Below are 25,373 nucleotides of genomic sequence, written 5' to 3'. Positions count from 1 at the left end.
CTCCTGCAACAGAGCACGCACCCTTGCAACCAAGATTGAGGTTGAATAATTTTGCATTTCGTATTCCCTTGCACAAAAAAGCATTTTCTGCGTATCCTCACACTGTTTTTAGTTGTTGCCATTACTTAAGAACTTGTGTCTTTTCTGTTGAAGTGGTGATCGATCAAGGGGTCAGAGTATGTATCCTGGGGGGCGGAGGCAGGGAGCAAGCAAGAGGAAAGACAAATGGCACTGAAGGCTGGCGGATCGCGCGTGCACGCTCGCGTGAACGCAAGCTTGTCGCCAGCCAGCAGCACTTTGAAAACTAACCTATTAAAGTCTCTCCGAGCGGCGCATGTGCACTGACTCAGCGAGACCTAAAAATGAAGAAAAGGGGGAGTGGTAGAAACACCCTGATCCCCTAGGTCTGCTCAAGGGGTCCCACAAGGACCCCCAGGGCCCCGAAAAGCATTTTTTCTTTCAAAACGACGTTATTCGTGTTGGGTTCGAGAATCCAGCCAAAATTTTTTTTTAAATGAAGCGCGGGACCTCGGGTGGGCCAGGTCCTGGTGGCATTGCCCCAAAAATATTAGCGGGGGCCCGCGCAGCCACGAGGACCGCCACCTTCCTGGGGCTATGCGGATTATGTGCGGGGGAACACACATAGCCCCCCCGCAGCCCGGGAACCACCACCTTCCTTGGGCTTTTTAAATAATGCGTGGGGGGGTCCCACCCCCCATGCTGCCCCGCGTACCGCCACCTCCCCGGGGCATCATTAAATAAGGGTGGGGGGGGGGGGTCTCGTAGGCCCCCCAAAGCCCCGGGGACCGCCACCTCCCTGGGGCTTTTTAAATAAATAATGCATGGAGGGGTCCCACCCCCCCCACGCTGCCTCGAGGACCGCCACCTCCCCGGGGCTTCATTAAGTAGGGGTGGGGGTACTTGCGGGCCCCCCAAGCCCCGGGGACCGCCAGCTCCCTGGGGCTGTGATAATTGAGTGTGGGGGGCATCATTCATGTTACTGACCATGTCATGAATGATGTAATATGTGACGTCATCTGCAGTGCATTGCGAGTTATAGTTAGCTGAACTAACTATAATGGCCGAATTTCACTGGTTTTGTACGAGTGAAATGTCCAACTAACTATAACGTCCCTGAAACCTGTGCTTTTTTGGGGGATGGGGATCTCTATATCTCTATCTATCTATCTATCTATCTATCTATATGATCCTGACTCTCTGCACTTCCAGCAGCTGGTGAACCGAGAGACGAACCCAGCGATATGAGGTCGGATGATAATTTATTGATGAAGACCTCGAACCTGACGCGTTTCGGGTAACAAGTACCCTTCCTCACAAGTATATATATATTTTCCAATAATGTAAACCTGTCACTCCACAATATTGACCAGTCCATTTATAGTGGCAATTCCTAGGGGAAGATTTCAGAAAAGAAATGTATCATTACTGACATTATAATTACCTTTAGTCTTAGGATCTCCTCATTTTTGGCCATCCTCTCCTCACTTAACTCAGACACCAAAAGCTCCAGAGTGGCTATCGTTTCTCTCTGGTCTTGCACCTCCCTGTCATGCTGGACAAATGCTTGAAACTTAGGTGTCTTAGGGCTCTAAAAGAAAAATACATAAAACAGTAATGTAAGAAAATTAATTCTCTGCAGAAGTGGTACTTTTTTGGTATGACTTAGAACAATATAATTCAATGTACATCCTATTATATGACACATTACCAATCTCAATTTCTTTTAAACCCAAAGCATCAAATGTTCATCCCAAAATAACATTTTGCCGTCATCTCTCCTTCCCCTAGCTTTCGTGACACCAAGAACATCAACATGCTTAAGTGAAGCTGAACTTGCCTCTTGCGTTCAGAGACCCACTTGCATGTTCAAATGCTTGCTGTAAAATATTTATCCTGTAATCCAGTTAAAGTGCATGGCATTACCTACGCTATGAAGGTGGTATTCCTCTGCAGTGCTACTCCGTTACCTAACGATTTCTGTGTACAGTACTAATCTCTTTATTCTGCTTATTTAAGATTGTTGATTTTATCAAAGTAATTAATCTTGAGGGCACATCAACTGTGAAGCATTTATTTTAACCTAAAGTCTTGTTTCTTCATGCCTGGATTTACCAGATGAATGGAAATAAAGCCTACACATCACATTTACTTTTCAACTTTTAATGAAAATCTTTAATACTAGTGAGGAATTGATCGCGCTGGATAGGAATTTATCCTGTGACATAATACAAGTATTATAATGAAAAAAAAGTTTATCTTGTAATCTGGTTACCTCCACAAATGACATTCCATGTTAGACTTAAGAGTAGTCTTTCATCAGGCCCATCTAATTATTTTGTCATTTGGGGGCAATATATTCCAGCATCCTAAACGTACACCGTGATAATCCTTTGAAACAACCTTGGTAACTGACCTCTGACCCTACCATACTGTGTGTTGACACACTTAATACCTTTTAACACTCTTCAACAAAAAAACCTCTAAAAATAGTATTGAGTGGTTTGGAGCTAACTCCTGCAACAAAGTATACATGTATCTTAACTTCGCTACCTTCCTCCATTCATCATCCACCATTTCCCACTGGTGTCAGTAATTTTGCCACCGCCCGAAACAGGGAATGACTTCTGCGACCCAAATGTGGTGAGTCCTTTTCATGCTCCATCCCAATGGAAACTGACTGCTCGTTGATCAAAAGCACATCCGTTTTCCATCCACAGACCTAAATGAGAGGGAGCTTAAAATGTCAGTGATACTTGTGGGGTCATCGCCTAAGGGAAGATCTACAGGGATAGGTCTTTATAATGTCTTCGGCCCATCTAAGTGCTTCTAGACCGTTCTCACCTCTATCAACTTGCTGCCTTATTTAGGGGTTAGTCTTTTTTTTTAACATCAATACGGACAGTATTTTGAGATTATTTTTAGCGCCTAGTGAATTCGCACCCTTTTTTAGGATAGATTACTGTAACAAAACAACCCAGTTTAGCCTGGTAGAAATCAAATGACTAAGAGCTCAGAAGCCATTAAAGTGTCCGGATCCTAATAGGTTGCCATTGGACTTGTTTAACATTTGCAGTACTTATGGGCATTCCCCTTGACAACATTTTGATCACACTACAAGAAATAGGCTCCCAAGTATATGGAAGAAAGAGGTAATATACTCTCTTTTTAAGAAAGACTAATTGTAACTGTAACTATGATAACATCATCTTGAGCACTCCTATAGCCACAATTTTTGGCACAGTCTTACAGTTCAGATTGGAATACTGGCTTATAAGTGAGAGGTTTATTGATTGATATTATTTAGTTTTATGTAAAAAGGTTATTGGTTAACTGACATGCCTAAATACATTTCATGTGGTTAGTTTGAAAATTGTGGGCAGAAAGGGTCAGCGTAACGACCTTTTGGAGACCATTTATTCTCCCCTTGCTTGTGTGATCCAGCATCTTTCCAACATCTACGTCCCCTTACCCAAGCAACTCTGCTGGTAACGTACGAGTTACTTATTTTATTTATTTATTTATAACATTTATTAAGCGCTACTGTTACCCGTGGGTGTCCTGGCGCTGTGTGAAGTCTACCCAAGGCTCAAAGCCAAAGTAAAAATTATTCTGTAAACAGCCAGGTTTTTGAAGCTTTGCGAAAAGCCAACAGGCTGGTCAACCCTCTGAGGTCTAATGGAAGATTATTCCAGGCTTTGGCTGCATTCACTACAAAGCTTCTTCCACCCCAGGAGGCCTTTTTTACCAAAGGCACATAGACCTGCTTAGCTGCATATGAGAGCAGTGATCTAGTAGGAGTATACCAAAATAGCCGCTCTTAAGTAAGCTGACCCTGTTCCATGAATCGCCTTGTGAACCAGACACAAAGCTTATAACTGGGTACGCTTCCTAACTGGCAGCCACTGAAGCCTCCGTATCTCCTTGGAGAGTGATGCATATTTAGGGATACCCGACACCAACCTAGCGGCAGCATTCTGCAGGAGTTGCAACCTATTCATTAGTCCTTCCTGGATATTGAGACACAGGCTATTACAATAATCCAGGACGTAGAGGAAGACACTGAATTCACTTGGTCTCTAAAACTGAGCTTATGGTCCACCCACACGCCTAAGAGTTTTACCTTCTTGTTGTGTGCGGGGAGAGGACCCAAGGTGTCTGGCCACCATTCTGGGGTCCAAAAAGTAGGATTGTTGCCAAAGCATACCACCTCCGTCTTACTGGAGTTTAATTTAAGGCAGTTTTGGGCCATCCAAATCCCTACTACATTCATACAGTCCTTAAATCGATTCGCCGTGCTCTGCCACTCCTCTGTAATGAGACCACGATTTGAGTGTCGTCCGCGTAGGAGGTCAAACTAAACCCGAATGACTGAATGAGGGGCGCCAAAGAGAACACATATACATTAAACAATGTCGGGCTTAGAGAAGACCCTAGCAGGACCCCACAAGGTAATGAAAAGGACTCGGATGAAAATTCCCCCAAAGACACGGACTCCGGTGTGTGAGGAAGGATTTCACAAGTCTCCATGCACAGCCCTGAACTCCACTCTCCCGCAGCCGGTCCATCAACAAATCGTGGAGATCCGTATCAAATGCTGCCGAGAGATCTAGTATTATCAGAGCAGCCTTGCCCCCTTGATCTAAAATGGTTTGGATCTCTTCAGTAGATTTCAAAAGAGCCGATTCAGTGCTATGGCCCCCTCTAAATCCATGCTGGGTTGGGTCCAATGCTTGCGTCACCTCCAGAAAGAAACTAAGTTGCATATTTAAATTCCTCTCAACATTTTTTGCAGGTAACAGGAATCTGGATATAGGCCTGAAACTGTTGGGTCTAACTGACATCACGCGACTCCGCCCAGGTGTCGCCGCGCACGTGACGTCTGCGAGGTCACATAAGACCCGCCCCGGCGCGCCCATGTCAGTGTTCTTCGGAGAACTTTCTCACCACAACGCGGAACCACCAGATAACAAACTGTGGGAGCATGGAAACAGGGTGCGAAGAGCATAAAAATGGGAAAGAAACGGTCACTAACACCACCACCAGGGTAGTGCCAACACCGCAGAACCCAAGGGCTGGGAAAGAAGAACGAACAAGAACAAGCAGAAACCTGCACAGTCACCCTGCCCGCATATAGACAACCTCCCATACCTGTGCCCTGAAGGCAAGAACAGACGTTAAAGTCATGGCATACATAGGTAGCCCCTCAGCCTGAGCAAGGAATGGGACCAGTCCCAAGACAGACGGGGACAACAAACCTCCAACCAACTCCAACCTAGAGGGCAACCACCCACAAGGGACAAGGACAAGACAAGGCCAGATGACCCTTAATCGGAGGATAGCAATGGAAAGAAGGGAGGGGAGGGATAGAAAGCAATCTCACCCAAACCTGGAGTAGCAAGAGCAGCAGGGCACCGGAAACCCATCCTCTTCCAAAGGAGGAATGAACCGCCCCTAGACGGAGCCACCGGTCAAGAACAAAGAAGACATTCTCAGGAGACACAGCCCCCCACAGGGAGGAGAGTACCGTAGGCTAACCCAAGGGTCCTCGCAGAATAGGGGAGTAATGGCGGGCTGTGAAGAAATCTGCGGCTAGAATAGTCTCTACCACATACATTGTTACGGTAAGTAACTCGTACCTCTGATAGACTACTAGCCGCAGATTTCTTCATGTAGAATAGAGACCCTAGCAATACCCCCTGGGAAGGAGGGTCTGCGAAAAGACCCCACCAGCCAATGCAGAACAGAGGGCCCCACAGGGGACCAGATCTGTGGACCAGGTAGAACCTCGCCCCTGCCAGGCCAAGGGAACCCCCACAAGCAGGACCAAACTGACCCCAAGGGGATGTAGGAGGGAAAGAAGGCAGAAGAGGCTCGTACGCTCACAGCAGAGGAACCAAGGGCAAGGACTGAGAGGTCGAAGCACCCCACTCCCCCACAAGGCAACATAGCTTCCGCTCAATGCCAAGACAAGAAAAGTGGAAGAAAAAGAAGAAGAACAGCCCGAGGCCCCAGGAAGGCCGAGTAGGCGACGCCCGGCAAGGGAGACACAGAATCATCCCAGACCTCAGGAGCAGGGAGAGGAGGAGATGCCCGGGCCACCACTACGAGTGGCCGCGCACACGACCTCAGGAAGCAAAAGCAGCCTACCTAAACGCCATGTATAACAAGCAACCGAAGGAGACCAGAAACCTCTAGCAGAGCGCAAGCCATATGACAGCTACCACTATCCCACATAGGGTATGTTAAGTCCCAATATATGGGAACCCTCTTTGGAAGAACTTCCGCAGCAGAGGAAAAAACAAAAGAGCCACGGGGAAAAAAACACCCCTGTTGAAGGCTTGACAAGCAACCCAAGTAAAGCAGAAGGCCAAGTCTGCGCAACAACTCCAGCAGAACCACACACAATCAAACACATGGGCCGTCCAGCAGCCAACAATGCCAAAGTCCCAAGGAAGGAAGTAAACGGCTAGAAAACACACTGCACAGGCAGAACAGCCGGCCTAAGAAGGCCCAGAATCAACCCAACTCAGAAGTCACTGAGGAAGGAACGGAGAAGGAGGATAAGGCGGAGGAGGACGGAGCCCTGCCATGAGCCTTTTGATGACTGTCGGCCGGGGCATAGAACAACAGGCTGCCATCAAACGGAAGGTCGATGAGTCGCTCCCGAATATTCACAGGGAATACTCCGTCCCGAAGCCAAGCATGGCGACGGAGAGCGACAGAGGAAGCCATGGCGCAGCCCAGCACCTCCGAGATGTCCAGAGCAGAGCGGAGAATAAACCCCACAAGCTCCCGGCAATCCAACGCATGATGCCGACAGGAGCAGGCCCTAGCCAGCACACACAAGGTGTTAAGGGCCCGCAGGGCAGCGCTGGTCGAGGCGAACATGTTGCGTCCCCAATATTCCAGCCATTGGGCCTCTCGGGACGGCGGAGTCAACAGCGGGGGCAGGGAGGGAAAAGCAGTCCACAAAAGGGGGCTGGTGGCTGAGGGGTGAAGGGAAAGCCATGCTGGGTCACGCGGCGCCAGGAGGTGCCAGTGCAGAAGATGCTGAGGCACTGGGTCGCCTGAGGCGGGATGCTTCCAAGCCCCCGTCAGGGAAGAAAGGAGCGAACCTTCAAAGGGAAGTAAGATTTCCCTTCCACCAGAGCCCTGGTGGAGGACATCCAATAGATGGGCCACCGGATCACCCATGCGCAGGATACCCACAGCCGTGGACACTGCGTGAGCGAAGGCCGCACCCGCCTCCGTAGGGCCCCGCGGTGGAGAAATCAGCTCCTCTGTGGGCAACGGCTGCAAACTAAGGCGGCCGTCCCCGAGGCCTAGCGGGGTGGGCAAGGGCCAGACCTGGAAGTCAGAAGGAGCCGAAGAATGAGTGACCTGACGTTCTTCCGCCGAACACCTCTGTCCCAGGAAGGGCGGCGAGCCATCCTTCGACGCCAGTGAAAAAGACATCACCCCCGTGACCAGTCTCCAGGGAGGACGAAACCAATATGCATGCCTCCGGAAAAGAAGGAGCGTCTGAAGACCAATCTGCGGCACGACCCCTGCGTGGAGCCGTAGATAACACTGCCTGAGCTAGGACGTCGGCACCAGCCGGCGTCGCCGGACAAGGGACCTCCAAGTCACCCCGCACCGGGGACCGGAGTGGAGACTGGAGCAGAGCTGGAGCCGCACCGGTTCGGGGCGGCGCCGGAGTGACGCCGATCCGACCCCCGCCGAGGCAGCCACCTGCGCGGGGGAACGAGATGGGCCTGGGGAGTGGCACGAAGCCCTCCGACATCGCTCGACAACCCATGAAGCGGTGCCAGGGACGATTCAACCTCCGACGAGGCAGCCACCTGTGTGGAGAGACAAGAGGGGCCCGGAGCGGGACGAGGAGTGTCCACTGACCTCCGTGGTTCCGCACGGTCCAGCTGCTGCCGGCGCCATAGCGGCGTCACCTCGGCCTTAGACAGGACCACCCTGTCAAAGGACCGAGAAGGGCTCGGGGATGTGACCCGAGCCCCGGCGACCTCCCGCGACACCACATGGACCCCCGGGGAGTTTGCGGCAAGGCAAAGCCGCCGTGGCCTGAAGGAGTTGCCCCAGAGGAGCCGCACCCCAACAGTACCACATCCTCCAAGCCTGGATCCGAACCAGTCGGCGCCGGAGCCACGGGCGGCGCTGCAGAGGGCCCTGCGCAGAGCGAGGGATCCGCCGACGCCCCAGGAGGGGAAGGAGGAGGAGACGCCAGCGAGGCCTGCAAGCCGCCACGTATGTCTCCATTTGGACTCTCGACGCCCCAACACTGGGAAACGGTGGATAGGACAACACGCGGGGCTGCATCACCCGTGGAGAGTCCACGCCCCCGGGGACAAACTGCGACACTTACCCACCGGGGAGCGACGCTCACGTGACATCGGAGAAAGGCGAGGACGACGGCCGAGTTTGAAGCTGTCCGTCAAAGCAGACCGAGGGGAGGACGTTGGCCTGGAGAGAAGCGCCGAGAGAAGTTTCATCCGGCGCTCCCGCTGCAACTTCGGCTTCAACTGTTGCCACTGCGTACACAGTCTGTGGTGCCGTGATCCTCCCCCAAACACCACATACAAATGAGGTGAGGGTCCGTCGCCGACATAAGATGCCCACAAGAAGTGCAAGCCTTAAAGCCCGAAGGCATTCCCACACTGTTGTACACAAAAAATGGAAGAAAAAAGGGGCCTAACAGGCCCGTAGCAAGGATCGGATCCGCGTTGCACACGGAAAAGGAAAAAACTGACGTGGGCACCACGTGGCGGGTCTTATGTGACCTCGCGGACGTCGCCTGGGCGGAGTCGCGTGATGTAGCCCCGGCGCGCAGGGATGCTGTGGCAAAATGTTTCCAGGTCCAGTCTCATGCCTGGGGATAATTCTACGTGAAGGAATCTGCGGCTAGTAGTCTCTATCAGATATTACTATTCAAGTTTCTCGTTTACAGAAATAAGATAAGAAACAGAGCATACATGTGAATAACAATTTGCTTCGATTTTGAGGGATAGCTATCCTTCCCCTTCTGTAGCTAAATGTAAAACCATAACCCATGTAAGGTCAATTCTGATTGTTTGTCCCATAGGGACTAGAGACATGGAATAGGCTTGAAAGGCTTACCAAAAACAGTGTAAGGCGAACAGAAACATTTTCGATTTTTTCCACCATCATTTACACGTTGGCAGATTACAATCACCCAGTAAATCCTTCTATCTTATCCTAACACTTTAATTTTTTATTCTATATACCAACTATATTGATATACTTTAGGTTATTAAATCAAAATGCCAATTTTTTATTCACATTTATGTTCTGCTTCTTAACTTGCTTCTGTAAACTAGAAACTTGAACAGTGATGTTACCAACAGAGTTGCTTGGGTAAGGGGACGTAGATGTTGGAAAAATGCTGGATCACATGGTAGTAGTACATATGAAACTAGAATCAGCCTGTCTAGCTTCTATATTTGAATGGTTTAAAGTACCAGGTGGAGTACCGCCCACTGCTCACTCGCATGAGAAGTTCAGGAATCCTCCCCGCAATGGTAAACACCAAGTAAGCTTCCGGATGAAAGCAGCATAGTCATTTTCCATAGTACAATCTATCACCTTGCCGGCATTCTGCACTCCTCCACACCCTTCAAAAGAGGAGGAAAAGAACCACCATATTGATCCTAAGAGGGCCCTTATTTTTTACATTGTCATACTAGAGACCTCCGATTGGAGTACATCCCTGGAGCAAAGAACACCACGTTACTTACCTTCAGTGACGCCTTATCTGGTAGAGACTATCTAGCCGCAGATTCCTTACCTTAGAATTATCCCCAGGTGTCAGACTGGATCAGTAAACTTTGAGCAGTACCACTGCACGTCAGAAGATGGTGCCGTTCGGATCCACGTCAATGGTATTGTCCGTGCCGGAAGAGGCGTGCCTAGTGCCTAAATAGGTGCCAGCCTAGCGCACTGACATCAGTTTCTTTTCGTAAACGTTCCATGGCACAGAGCCACAAAGTATGCTGAGGTACTGGTGTGTGAGCACCAAGGACCTCAGAAGGCACTGTATGCATAAAAATCCATTCGCAGAGCAGGGAGGATCAATTAGAAATGTGCTGCTAGATAGAGTCTCTACCAAATATGGAGTTACCAAAGGGAACTGGTTCATCTGATAAAGACTTCTAGCCGCAGATTTCTTACCTTCGAATAGATATCTAAGCAATATCTCCCCCAAGGAGGGTCTGCAAACAGATTTATACAAGAAAGTCCTGGAGGACCGAATGGGCAATATGCCAGTCACGAAAGACCCCACTGTCCAGGCACTAGTGCTTGGTGAATGCGTGCAAAGATGACCACATTGCTAGCTGACAGATGTCCAGGACCGGATCTCTGCGAGCTAATGAAGTGGTCACAGTCTGGGCTCAGGTGGGTTGGGCGCACAAGCCCCCAGGTGGTTGCTGTTTGGTCAATGCGTAGCAGATTTTAATGCAGAGCCCTATCAATTGTGAGATGGTCCGTTTCTGAAAAGCCTTTCCTTTCTTCCCCCGACATACCCAACAAAAAGTTTATTGCCCATCTGGAACTCTCTGGCACGATCAATGTAGAACGATAATGTTCTTTGAGTCCAATTAGTGGAGTTTCTCCTTTTCTTTGGAAGGGTGAAGCAGGGCAAAAATTGGCAGGCAAGGTGATTTTCTTGTCTGCATCAAAAGGTGTTACTACTTTTGGAATAAAGGAGGCACGGGTTCTCACGACCAGTTTATCCGGATAGAATGTTACGTAGGGAGTGGGCACAAAAAAAGTGCTTGAAGCTCACTGGCCCTTCCGGTCGATTTTTTTGCCACCAGAAAAGCTGTTTTTTTAATTTTTTTTATTTGAGAACGTAGACGCATGACTTAGTCCAGTTAATGACCAAGCCGAAGTTACGACCAAATGAGTTTAGAACATCGACTAATACAAGTAAAGACTGCCGGGGAGATGTGAGGTACAGGAGAATGTCATCCGCATAAAGAGAGATGCGGTCCTCAAATTCAGGCGTCCATCGAATGCCCCGCAAGGAGGGTTCCCATCGGAGCCAGGAAGCCAGAGGCTCCAAGGCAAGTGCGAAGAGAAGAGGCGACAACGGACAGCCCTGCCGCGTGCCTCTTCCCAACATAAAGGGGGTCGACACTCTGCCATTTACTACCACCTGAGCCAATGGTTCATCATACAACAACTTCACCAAACCGATAAACCCGGGGCCAAAACCGAATTTCGCGAGTGCCGCCCAAAGATACGGCCATTCAAGAGTGTCAAACGCCATTGTCGCATCCAGAGATGCCAAAATGGCCGGCTCACGTATGTGCGCCGCTCTGGCGAGTACTCCATGGAGACGCCTCAGGTTCAGAGCCGTGTTACGGTGAGGTATGAAACCAGACTGATCCGGATGGATCAAGTCGCCAACGACCCTAATCAGACAATTAGCTAAAACCTTAGCTAGAATTTTGGGCTCCGCATTCAACAGTGAGATAGGTCTATAAGTGCAGAAAAGCTGTTTTGATGGTGAGAAAACAGAGGGGACAGTTGTGTAGAAGCCCAAAGAGGGCACGCAACAGAAAGATCAGAACCAGGTTGAGGTCCCTTTGGGGCATGATGAATGATCGAGGAGGGAATAGGTGATGACGTCCCTTCAGAAAAGCAGTCACACTGGGAGATTTGAACAAGGATGGTTGGACTGGCAACCACAAAACCCAAACGGCTGAAAGGTAACCTTTTACAGTACCCAAAGTAAAACCTTGCTGGGCCAGGGAGAGCAGGAACAAAACAACCTGGGACAGGGTTGCGTCGAGAGGATCACTGTTTTTGGAGGCACACCAAGTCACAAATTTCTCACAACGGCAGGGGTATGCGGTCTTGGTTGAGGGAAGCCTGGCTGCCAGAATGAAATCACAGACTTTGGGAGGAAGGTCAAAAACCTTCAACTGCGATCACTCAATCTCTACGCATGAAGGAGGAGCATGTGCAGGTTCGGGTGAAGGTCCCTGCCCTTCTGCTGCACAGAAGATCCTGCTGAAGAGACAGCGTGATCATAGGACCAAAGCTTATGCTCAGGAGTTCAGGATACCATACTGTCTGTGCCAAATCTTGAGCTACAAGAATGACTTGGGCCTAGTTGTTCCTGGTCATCTTGTCAACTCTAGGCAGAAGTAGTATCAGCAGAGAGAAGTACTAGAGGCTGGAGCTCCACTCAAGACAAAGTATCTGAGTGAAAGTCGCCTTGGAAACTCTAGCACACAGAAGTGCTGACATTGCACATTCTCTGCAATGGCGAACAGATCTAACCCAAGTTCTCACAAGTCTCAGAAGAGACCTTGCACCACACTCCAGGTGGCGACGCTATTTGTGATCTGCTAGGTATCGGCTGCTGAGTTTATCCGCTCTGGTTGTCAGACAGTCCACCAGATGTTGAACACCAGCAAAATGCCCTTATGTTCCAACCATGTCCAGAGACGCAGGGCCTCTTGACACAGGGTCCATGCCTCACCTTACCTGGTGTTGTCCATGAAGACCTGCACTAGCCTTCTCTTGATGGAAGGAAGAAAGGTATTAAATGGCAATCGGATCCCTCGCAGCTTCAACAAGTTGATGTGGAGTTGGGACTCTGCTGGAGACCAGAGCCTCTGATCTTCACCTGTTCCATATGGCCACCCCAACCTGTGGAGTGACACACCTGGCACTAGTCAGCACTGACTGAGAAGGGTGAGGGATCTGCCACTGACTCAATCACGTTTCGTCAGTCACCACTTCAGGACTTTTGCAGTTCCCTCAGAGATCTGGACCAGGTAGGAGGAATTTCCCCGATGCTGTGCCCATTGAGACTTCATGTCCCACGTCAGAATTTGCATACGCCAACAGGCGTGTGTCACAAGAAGGATGTAGGAGGCCATGAGACACCAACAGCCTCCAAGTCAGTCTCCAGGATAGATGCTGATACATCAGAATTATAGCCCAAACATACTGGACTTGCCATTCCAGAGGAAAGGCCCGAAACTGCACTATGTCTGGAACAGCTCAGATGAAAGGGAGCACCTGAAAGGGAGTCAGGTGTGACTTGGGCACGTTTATAATGAACCCCAAGGAATACAGGAAGTCTGCCATAGTTTGGAGGTGGGAGACTATCGCCTAGGGTGAGCCAGCATTCAACAGCCATTGGTCGTGGTAGGGGTAGACTGGATGCCCTGACCTCTGCAGGTGTACAGCAACCACCACCATCACCTTAGTGAACATAGAAGAGGTGCAGGTAAGGCGAAAGGAGAGCAAAGTGAACTGAAAATGCTTTTGCCTACTGTGAAGCGCAGGTAATGCCCGTGGGCGGGCAGGATGGGGCTGTGGAAGCAAGCACCTTGAACTTCTTTTTTCAGGAAGAAGCTGAGGGCACAGGTCTAGAACAGGGAAACTAACTTGTTCATAGCTGCTTCTCGAGGACAAATGAATTACCTGAACTTAGGCTCTTCCTTTCCTGCATGTAGAAGCCCTGTTCACTGCAGAGTGCTCATCAATTCTCCTCTGATGCGACAAGTCATAGTTAAATGGGATGTCACTTAGAGGAGCATATTGGAAGCTAATTGAGGTGTACTCCTTCCCTACAAGCCCGTCACAAGCCCCAGCAAATGAGGCATCTTCGCTCTAGCTTGTATAACTTAGTTCATGTAGCAGGATTTGAAGATATCCACCTCTAGCAATGCCACTAGTCTTGTGCTGCATATGCTAATTTGAAACTGAGGTGCGGGTGCTTCCCTGCCAACTGGCGAAGACAATCAACAGCCATGATGCTGCTCTGCATAAATATGAAGTGAGCATGTGAAAGGCCCTACACCTGGATGGCGAGAACTCCACTCCAGATTGGGAAAGCAAACTTGCAGCACCACAAAATGGCCCAGGTATGCACCGTTGAGTCTAGTCCATATAAGGAAGCTGAGCAGAATCTAAGTGCTGAAGCTCTGTTGCTCAACTGTGACAGTATCTTTACAGCTTGTTTTTATAGAGCTACATGCTATGTAGAAAATCACTGTCCAGTCGTGGAAAAAGCCTATGTGCAAAAATAATAATGTGGACAAACCAAAGAGAACAAGTTACTTACCTTCATAGCGCTCTTCCTCGTGGATACTCGACCCGTAGATTCTTCACTATGTGAATACCCCTAGGCACCAGACTAGATATTGAGAATTCTTTTTAGCAATTTCCTCTTGTGACTGTAGGTGGTGTAATGTGCCTCCGTATCAGACCCATTCTGCTCCCGGTGCGACATTGCGTAGTCTACATCGATGCCATCTTCGCCTACTCCTGCCAGAGTTTTCTCTGATATCTGTCCGCACCACCAGACTAGAAGCCTTAGAAAGATTGTACCAGTGTGTAGATATCAAAACTACAACCTTCTTACCATGGACAAAAAGAGTCCATTCCACAGAACGAAGTGGTGGGTGGGTTGGTGAGGAATCTGCAGTTAAAAAGGAGTATCTACTAGAAAAAGAGCTACCGAAGGTAAGTAACTTGTTCTTCTGATACTTCTAAATACAGATTTCACACCAGGTGATGGGTCTGTGTATGGAAAGACACAGATTAGGAATTTCTGCGGGACAGAACAGGCAAAATGCCCTTTCCACCAGACCAGATTATCCAGGTAGCAGCGCTTTGTGGACGTGTGAACAGACGCCCCGTTAGCAGCCTGGCAGATGCCCAAGAGTGGCACCCCGCATGCCAGTATCATTGTAGCAGCCTTTGGTATAATGAGGACGTCTTCCTTCTTGAGGCTGTTTCTTGGCCATTCTATGGTTGAACTCTAGTAATAAGAATCTCAAATTTACAGCCAATACGAAAAGGCACAGAGTAGAGTTCCTAGACATCTGGATATCAGAAAAACAAGGACTCTTGCATGCAAGCTTCTACAGAAAACCCACTGCCGGGAAAACTGTTCTACAACATGCCAGCTTTCATCCCAATAGTCAGAAGGACTCTATCCCATTTGGTATGTTTCTTAGAAGTTGACGTAATTGTACCACCATAGAAGCATTCATCCAACATGGACAAGAGCTCATGACTAGATTGTTAAATTGGGTTTAACCACGACGTCTGGTCAAACATGCATTTAAGAGGGCAAGATACTATAACAGACGCCCTCTTACAAGACAAGACCAAGGAGAAGGAAGATAAGCTTATTTGTGTCACCAATCATTCGAGTATCAACTTCAAAGTGAAACGAATCTTCGAGCGGAATTAGAAAATTCTCCATATTAACGAGGAGGATTCACAGTTGGAGAGACCTATTTTTGCATTCAGAAGTAATGCTAACCTGAGGGAAAAATTGATACACTTAAGAATATGCACTAAAACAGAGAGCACACAAAAAACCATTGGAGACACTACATTGGTGAAAGGGAATCACCGGTTTGGCCAATGCCACGATTGTGAAACTGCAATAGTAATAGAGCAACAGGAATACAACAGACACACAGGTAAGTTAAAGGATATGACAAATTGCAGAAGCAAAAATATAGTTTGTATTTATCACATGTCCATGTGGTTTGAGCTATATTGGGGAAACAGCCATGGAATTTAGGACCAGCTATGGAGAACATAAATCGGTGATTAGAGCTAGAAAAAAAATCAGGCCCCATTAGTTCAACACTTTGTGGAGTTAAAACATTCAGAAATGGACACCAAATGGTTGATCTTGGAGAAAGTGAAACAAACACGGACGTACCATTATGGAAGTTCGCAAAGAAAGAGAAACCTTTGGGATCTTTTCCCTTAATACAGTTTAAGAGGGACTAAATGAAGAAATAATATGTGAACACATCATGTCTTCTTTGGATTCTTTATCCTTTCAGTGAGCCTTCCTCATATATTCTTGGCCCATGAAAATGATTTCTATTATTGCATGGTACTTGGGTGCTTTATTACTTTTTCTCAACTTTGAAAGTATCCAGATGAGAGACATCATCAGTATAAGATCAGCACTCCTATCCAATATAGCCTATTTATACAGATCCTTTTTTGAGACTTTTGGAGGCTATCTATAATATTCTGTATTATGCCATGCGATGATCTTTAGTTGGTCCATTATTTGTGGATCCTCTCCCTCATGACATTTTGCCTGTGTCATTTTGGCGATCATTCCAAGATGGCGCCTCTTTTTTTTCAGTTTTCATGCTTTTGTGGTGTGTTTTTCTGTGATGTATATGCAGTTAAACACTCATACAGCAGAAAGCCTATGATCCTATCTACAGCCCACTGACTAGTAACTGCATGGATACTCTGCTGATTGAGATACTTTTTATACTTTACTAGTCTACCTCTAGCTGTTCTATATCTGAAGATAGTGCCTATATTTACCTCGCGTTACTTAACCCTGCCCACTGCACGTCACAAGAACATATCTTTTCAGGTGGGGCATAGCATTCATAAGGATTTCCGTTCCTGGACTACGCTAGACGTCAGTCTCCTATTCCCAGACGGTGAGAGCGTTGACAAAGACAACATATTTGAGGTAAGATGGTGCGTGCCGATCAACCACATTTATCTGTACATGCTTAACAGTTGGCTTATGGGGTATTTCGTTCAGGGAGAGTAGAGGGTAGAAACTCATGGCTTTATTCTAACTTTATCTTTGCTTACTGGACTTAACACTCATACCCAAGTGAACTTACCCTCTGTATATGTGTGACGCCTGGGTCGGTCTTTGTATTGTTGTTTTTCAAAAATGCAGCGCCCTTATAGGGTTTTTTTATGGTTAACCCCATCTTCTTTTGGTGGGGCAGATTAAACGTATGTTTATTGATTCTTGAGAAGTAGAGCAGGTGTTTACACAGTAATGGTATTGGTGTCACTCGGTAAGTCTATGAGATATGGGTATATTAAGACATTTTGGGATACCCGTAGAGTATGTATTTCTACTCTGTTGTCACCAGTTTGAAAGACTACTTCTTAATATATTCTGAAAATAGTTACTTAGTGTAGGAAGGTGGAATCTGACTAATGGTTGCCCCCAACTTTTTGCCTGGTATTTGAGTGGTTTTTGACTAGTCTGGCTGGGATCCTGCTATCCAGGACCCCAGCCTATCTGCTTTCTCCTTAAAACTGATGTGAGTACCCTAGGTACAAACCAATTGGATGCCGAGGATGCCCTGACAGTCCCTTGTAGATGGTACCCTAGGTACCCAGGGCATGGGTCCCTCAGTAGGCCTACCAGGGCTGCAGCACTTATTGTGCCACCCTGGGACAGCCATACAAACTGACACCACCAGACCACTACTGTAGTCTGGGTAAGGTGGTGCTAGCACCCCTTACAGGGATATAGGTACCCTATATCCCACCTCATTACAACACATATACTCTCATAGGTCACGCCTATAGCAGGCCTTGCTAATCCTACAAGGCAGGGTGCTGAGGTATGTGTGAGGGGGGACCCTACCTGAGTAGGGCCTCTGCAACCCTCGTAAAATCATTGCTGGGTTGTTTGTAGTGTAGCCATACCATATACTCTTAACCGCATTATGAGTCTATCGCGATAGCGTGATAACTTGAGAATGGCTACACAAAACCATATCGTGTTTGGTGTCAAACATGTAGGAATACTACCCCCAGTCCAGCCATGGGCATGAGGGCACGATTCCCCCCTGCTAGAGGGGCGATATGGGAAAAGCGACAGAATTCAGACACCAATTTAAAAGTGCACATGTAGTACAAAATGGCTATTACCCGCCACCCACACGACTCTGGCTGGCTGTTGCTGGGGAAAACCCCAGCCTCGCCAGCTGGACAATAGGGCTCCTGTGGCAGGGAGGTGCTAGCATCTCCCCAGACAGGATATGTGGATTGGAACAGGGTGGGTGCACCAAAGTTGCCTTTCAGAGTTGCACGTAGGCAGCTACAGAGCCTACATTCTGCATACACCGCCTGGAACCGGTTCAGGGGCATCCTGCCCATCGCCCAGGCGGGAAACACACAAAGGGGAGAGGGTGTGGCCACCCTTTCCCGCCTCACCTCTCATTGGTGGACACTACTCTGGACACTCCCCTAATCTTGGGGATAAAGGTGAATAACGTGGCCCCAGAGCCTCAGATTAATCTTGGACTTTACAGACTTGACCTTCGACGAGCTGCTGCCCAGCTGACTGAAGAAATCTCCCTTGGGGTAAAGGAGTTACCCCCCTGCTTGACAGGCACCTGAAACACTGCAAGTAACCCGGTTGGAACTTCGCTGCTCTCACGAACTTTGTCGACTTCCAGCAACCTCGAAGTGGGTTTCCTAAGCATCCCAGAGGCCAGTGAGTGTGCACAGCAAACCTGAGCACCGTGGACCACGTGGGTGCCGAGATTCCCAATACTCCAGGACACCGGCCACCTCTTGCATAGCACACGACCCTGACCAGTGGGGAAGTTGTGCTTTGGCCCATTATTGAGCCAACCACCAAGTAGCATTTGTGCCAAAGATCAGCGCCCTAGCCCCCTCCGGTGGCCCGTGGGCTCCCTTTTACGCACTCCATTTTGCTGCCTACCGCGGTCCCTTGTCTCTCGACTTGTGGGCCCGAGCGGAGGACAATCTCGACATCTAAGAGTTCCCCTGGTTGCTCCAGGCCTGCTCTACAGTCTCTCCAAAGGAGACCTCTCACAGACCTCGTGGGTCTGCACCAGTAGCTGATTTGTTCATCTTGCGTGGGTTGCGGTTGCCAAGGCTTAGTGGATCCAATCCGGACACTAACACCGCAGCGTCCCTCATCCGACGTGGGACAGTCGCCCTCCCGAAGCTGGCCTTCCTTGAAGCCTCCCAGAGCCCGTGGCTGCAGATCCAAGCTACACCTCTTTCCACTTGAAGCACCTGACTTTGAAGGGCTCTTTGCTTTGAGCTCCCTGGTCACTGTGCCGTGACCCAGACTCTGTCCCCTCTGCTTTCAGGTTCTTCTCTACAAGATCTACAACTTCAATCTTCACGGCATCATCGACGCTTTTGGCTAGCAGCACTTTTGAACATTTTCCCATTGAAAATCAGCCCGCGACCCGACATCGAAAACGACCTATGCAGCCGGCCTCGCTGGGGCAGGTAACAGTGGTACCTCGGTACTCTCGTGGTAGTGGGCTCTTCAAAAGCTTAACTCTAAAGTTTTAACTTTGTACTCCTGCTAGAAGTAACTTTATTCTGTTTAAATCAAACCGCGACATTCTCCATAGGCTTTACTAGAGATCCCGATAGCAGCTATTTCCACTGCACGCGCCTCCCGTGGGTCCCCTTCCTCATAACCTGGGGTGGATTCTTAAGGGGCCAGCGATCCTAAATGCCCTAGGCATTGTCTGTAGAATTGTCGTGGTTCTTATACCACTTTTTTTAATATATGGTTTGGTCCCCCCCGGGGCCCTATGATTCCAGTGCTATTTTATTGTAAGTCACAATGCTTGTTTGAATTGTAACTTTGCCTCAGCCTCATAAAGAGACTTGTGGGATTCTGTTTAGAATAAATACATATATTTTATATATATACCCGTGTGGGCTACTCTTTCATTTGGTCATTCAAGAGGTTATCTATGGTAAAACAATAAGCTTAACACTCCTTCAAGACTTAGCCTGAAGGCTGCTCTCCATAGCTACCACTAGGATAGCTTTCTCTAAAGGTTGTCTTAAACCTATCAATAAGAGTCGAATTGGACTGGTGCAAGGTGTCCCCTATAACTAGGAGACAGCATATGCCAGGCCAACTTCTCACACTTAGTTTAACAGTCTGACATATGGAAGCTAGGCTGCCGTCTCATGTTTACTACATGTGTTTTGCCTATATAACTAGGATGCCCAATAGTAGAACCAGGAGCCTACATTAATGATTTGAATTTTGTGATTGGGGACATTCACACATATAAGTCACACAGACTCAAGAAATTGAGAAAGGAAAAACTTTTTTTTAGGGAAAGGATCATTCAGTCTTTCATACCTCTGGTGAAAATCCTCTGATAGAATAGGCCTTTTGGACTCAAAACCTGAACCCATCTCTTGTGGCTTCTTATTTTTAATAGGAAGAAGGTGCTTTATAACCCCCGTCAGGACGCATCTTTGAGGGAATCTTCACCAAAGTAGGAGTTAAGAAATGCTTCACCAACTTGATACGTGTTAGATGGACTGCCATTATTAAATAGCTGGATTATTTGAAATATCAGTAAGTGTGATGCTTATGCTATATGCACTTGTGAACTAATATGAGGAGACAGACACTGCTACTTGAAAGCATGAGGAAATATTTAATGAACAATCAACCTTTTTGCACTTTTCACACTCTGGATTTCCTTTTTGTATTGTATGTCCCTTTCTTGTAAATTGGTTTATGCACTGTAAATAGTGTTCATGAGAACATGGTGGACTACCTGAGCAAACTTGGAATACTGTGGAGGGCTGTTTCATCCAATCATATTTAAAAGGTTTCTTTTTATCAGAGCAATGGTAGTGTACATGTGAACCATACATTTTATTCTGCTCTAGGATTGAATACTTGGTTCTGATAGCCCCATATCATTTGATCTTAATAGATTGCCCCCTTTTTATCACCAGTTTGAAGTCAATTCATGGTTGTGTGGTCCTGAAGAAGGTGGTTGGTCGAAATGTATGCCCACATCGAAACATGCGTTGACCGTTTATGGAACAGTGATCCCAGCCCACAACACCTCAACGGATAATATTTCAATCTGTTTTTCTTTGGTAGTTTGTTTAATGTATGTGCAGTATGCTGAGATGTGGTATGAATGCTGAGCATAGTAGTGTTTGATCCTGGATGTATGCAAGAGTGAATGGTTTTGGTATGTGGGAGGTCTCTCTGCACTGACGCTTTTTTTTTTTTACAGCAATCATCAAAACATCTCTCGATTTGTGATACAAGAACTATGTCACAGTACACGGAAAGAATTGTTAAAATGTACATGTAGACTCTTTAAAGACTCCGTAAAGATATGTGCTGTTTGAGATTAACAAATACGAGATACTTTGAAAAATAGAATAAACCTGGTTTTGTATTAATAAAATATTGTATATGTAGCACAATTTCATTTGGAGAACAGAACCTTTAGCACTTGGGAGGCAAATGAGAAGAAATACAGGTCTAGAGGGTGTATTTTCCTATACAGTGTTACTTTTACCCCTCTGCCCAGACCTATAAGTATTAATATTAGGTGTTACCTTTGTTTATTATGTGTGTTTCTTAGCCAATGCTGCATAGGACAATCCATCTAGAGATGGTTAGTTTTTTAACAGCTTTTTCCTTCTTCGCCCCAAAGAAGCCTAACAAGGGCTGATCGTCTAACCGACATTCCTTGGTGCGGTCAATGTAGAAACTCGAGCTTTTTGGGGGTCTAGGTGATGCAGCCTTTCTTCCTTCTTAGAGTGATGAAGCTGGGCGAAGTCTGTCCTGTGTGGAATGTGCTGGGCTAAATGTAAGCAAAATAATGGACAAATGCACCTTTAAAGTTTGCACCTATATATCTCTGGAAGAACACCAGACCAGAAACCTCTCCCAGAGTTCTGCATAGATCGTCTTAGTCAAGGGATGCCTGGCAGTGACTAACATTCACTACTTCGGAAGGAATGTAAATGTAAATGTAGTTGAGCTTATATAGCGCACAGCTACCCGCAGTGGGTTTCCCGGCGCTTGCTTAGGGAACCCGTCCTGGTATTCCCCTGTGAGATAGCAGGGTATCCACAAGGTGAAAGTAAGGCATCCCGCCGCGAGGGGCCGTTGTGGAGATTAAGCAAGCTATTGCCCAGAGTCGCAGAGTGTGAACCCGTGAGTCGAGGAGGCACCGGGGCGAGAATTATCGAGTCCGTGGAATTTTTAGCCCAAGACCCGCCGAGGCGGGGAATTGAACCCTGGTCCAGGACCGATCTCAGCTTCCGGGTCTGCCGCCTCTAACCCCTGAGCCACACTTCTCACAAGATCACAACTGATCAACTGTCACCGCTGACTCTCCTAGCATGTAGGTGTAGTTTGTGCAAGCTCCGGTGCAAGACCCTGCCATATTCATGTGACAAAAGGTCTCCCAAAGAGGCAGTCGGATGGGAGGACAAATGGACACACAGGCTGTAGTGAGGTTATGGATTCACTATGTACATTGCTAAATTAGCATAAGTTAGAATAAGCTCGGCTGCCATGTTGCCGTTTTCACACACGTTTCTACATACATTTGTTTTGCACAACTCCTCTGCCTGTGCTCGCTCACATGAGAACAATCTACCTTTCACTTCTCTTGCTGTACTCTGAGGCTCTGTCTGTCAAGCGTGTTCAAGGTAAAAAAAACAATGTGCTCCGTTAATCTGCTGTTGGTCAGTCCCACGCAAGATTAGACATAATACTGCCACTGGTGCACTACTGAAAAACTTGTGGTTTTAATATTTCATTGTAGGTATGTTAACACACTCAAAGAAAACCTTTCAGAGAAGAACTGTGTTTGTCCAGAGATGTAAACCTTTGCATCTAAACCTAGAGGTATAGGGTCCCCCTGACAAAGCCCAGAGGTCTTCTATAATTATCATAAACTAGTACCTAGCACGGGAGGGTGGAAAGGCACATTAGGCCTTTTTCCCACTAGCTTTATAAAATGAGCTCCCCGTTCATATTTTATGGAATTGTAACAATGCTCACTATATTGAGTTTATGCATTTTGCTGCTTGTGTTGGCTCGTGTACCGCATAATAGAGCACGTTAGTTAAAATAAACGTTTTAAACTATACTGTGTCTCTAATTACTTAAGTTATGGACAAGTATGAGTGAGTTGGCAAAAGTGTTCTTGCTCACGCGATTACTGAGAGAGTCGGAGTCGCTTGTTCTACGATGTCTAATCATTTGTAGCTTCGCTGTAGTACGGAGAACGAATGAGACACTATAGCTAGTCGGATAGGGGTTCCGGGCACTAAGATGGGTTGTTGGTACACCATTATACACAGAGGTCCTGGTTTCCTGCGCGTATTTCCATATATGTGCAGAATCCCTGCAACAAGGCAAAGCCTGGCGCCGCCTCTGCTAGGACCCTCTTCGGAAGCCCCGAAAGGGGCGAAATTGAAGTGGGAATAGCTGCATAGCAGGGCCCAGTCCATGGAAGCGCGCTGACGCTTTTTCTCCAAGAATTGCTCTAAGGTTTTCCTTGTCACCAAAGAGATGTACAATCAAAAGGGGATGTCCATCAGGGACTGTTGAACGTCACTGGAGAACCCTTTATGGCACCAGAGTACCAAACTGGTCCCCCTTGCCCACACCAAACAGTTAGCAGTATCAAAGCCCATGCAAATCGTATGCTTCGATGCGTCCTGTCTGTCATGGATTACCTGCTGAAGATTGATTCTGAGGTCCTTTGTGATTGCTGACAGGATCTCCAGCACCATGTCCCACAACGCATGTGAATAGCAACCCAGGCAGATGCTTGCTTACACACAGAGTAAGTGAATGCTGTCCAAGGAAAACATGCAGTTTACTAAACCCAAGCAGGTTTGACTCTGCCTTAAAATGAAGGGACAGAGCGTTCCAGTGGAAGGCAGTCGAGATGGAAAAAGCCTTGCCATTTAGACCCTAATTATGATGCCGGGAGGAAAGCCGTCCGACAGCTAGCCAGATGCTTTTCGCTGACATCATGGCTTTCCATCCGACTGCTGTAAAATGATACTGGCGGTCGGAGGGAAACCTGCGGGGGAATTACGCTCTGCTTCCAATGGGCTCACAGAGCCTGTCATGGCTGCGGGCAAAATAGTAACCACAGAATGACAGCAGATCCAGCCTCGGCTCTGCCGTCGGGATTACGATGTTGCTTTCCACCAGCACTGGCATGGTGGTCCACCCGCTATGAAAAGGCAGGGGGAAAGTGACTTTGGGGACCCTTAGCAGGGCCCCTATCCCACCTGGCCCTGCGCTAGAGGGCCTGGGGGAACCATAGTGCCTGCCACACGGTGCAGGGATTTTTGAAAACATCCATTTTCTGTTCCAGCTTGTGCTACGGCCTTTTCCAGCCACCGCACAATCTACAATAGGAAAATGGATGTTTCCAACTGCCGGTGGTCGCATCCTAATGCTGTGGGTGGAACCGCCGACTAATAGTTGGGTGGATCCATTACGCTACGGTGTCAGTCGGACACTTGTTTGACCGACATCGTAATCAGGCCCTATGTGTTTTATGATGGAACTAACAGAGCTTAGCCGATCTTAATTAGAGAGGTGGATAGTACCTGCAGAACCATGAGCGTAGTAGTAATTGGTGGGGAGGGTGAACAGTTTTGTGCACCATTTCATCATGTACAGTGGTTCTCATTGGTCTCATTCAAGTAAATTTCTAATTATCAGTCAAAATGGCCGTATGCACAATGCCCCAAAGGAAAAAACGTAGATCAAAGACCAGATCTTACTTTTCACCAAGTAATATGTAATCAACAATAATCCACATCCAATAATAATGGCAAGGTAAATACATCAGTGCGATGTGTCCCAGGATGCAAGAAAACCACAACCGAATGTGCCAAAAGACAAGTGACTGGAAATAACAATTTAGTGTGTTTGTACATTAATCAACAAACACAATTATAAATAATAGAAAAATGTCACAATGGTTGTTTTTGTGTGTTGATGACGTTTTGGCCCTCAACTTGACACAGGGGTCTCATCGGGACAATAGGAATGATGGGACATCAGAAATGAATAATCAAATATTAAAAAGTGGTCCTAGCCAGGATATGAGGATAACGAGGTAATACACATTGGCCAAGCAGTGAAGGTTGAATTGGTCCAACAATTGGGTGAACTACGTCAGTCCTGTGACATGTAAATTGAATTACACTCACTCAGTGGGATGTATTCACTTGGACTGATCTAACATAAAAAAACATTAATACCCAAGACCAATTATTGAGTAAGTGTGATACTTAGTATCCCAATGTGGTTCTCACACACTGTGAATGGGAGCACTCTGAAAAAGTAGTGCGGAGGAGAAGGGACCTGTTCCTTCTCATACGGGATAGTCGGGAGCCAGGATGATACAGCGGGAACAATGCCCGCAAGTCTGAGGCAATGGATGTTGTGAGGCTGCACAAGTTAAGATGGCCACCTCTCAAGCGAGGATTGGAACGTATGTGCATTCCAGGGCTTAGACTGTCACTGTCTTATGTGAATAGACTAGATCATCGAGTGTGGAAGTCTAAAGAGAGATAGTGATCCTTAAGACTCATCCATAGCTTGCGGTCAAATTTGCACATAGTAGATGTGTACGTGGAGCAGAGCTTAGGATAAGAAAGTAAACCTGAGGAGGAAAAGCAGTGTCCTGGAAATTTTAACATGATCAACACAAATGGGTCTAATACAAGGAATTATG

The 25,373-nt window shown here is 47.4% G+C and overlaps 1 protein-coding gene across 1 annotated transcript in view; it reads right to left on the bottom strand.

The window, feature by feature from the left end:
* LOC146789438 (kinesin-like protein KIF15-A) overlaps nt 1–25,373 on the bottom strand; it is a 645,535-nt gene that overhangs the window by 522,790 nt on the left and 97,372 nt on the right. The window contains exon 8 of the mRNA XM_085631097.1: nt 1,463–1,609. Within this exon, the coding sequence (XP_085487223.1) occupies nt 1,463–1,609 (147 nt within the window). The remainder of the gene's footprint in view (nt 1–1,462; nt 1,610–25,373) is intronic.

Source organism: Triturus cristatus, chromosome 10, assembly GCF_964204655.1.
Source record: "Triturus cristatus chromosome 10, aTriCri1.1, whole genome shotgun sequence".
Classification (NCBI taxonomy): Eukaryota; Metazoa; Chordata; class Amphibia; order Caudata; family Salamandridae; genus Triturus; species Triturus cristatus.
The sequence above is the reverse complement of the archived record's forward strand: the minus strand, read 5'-3'. Positions and strand labels throughout refer to the sequence as shown.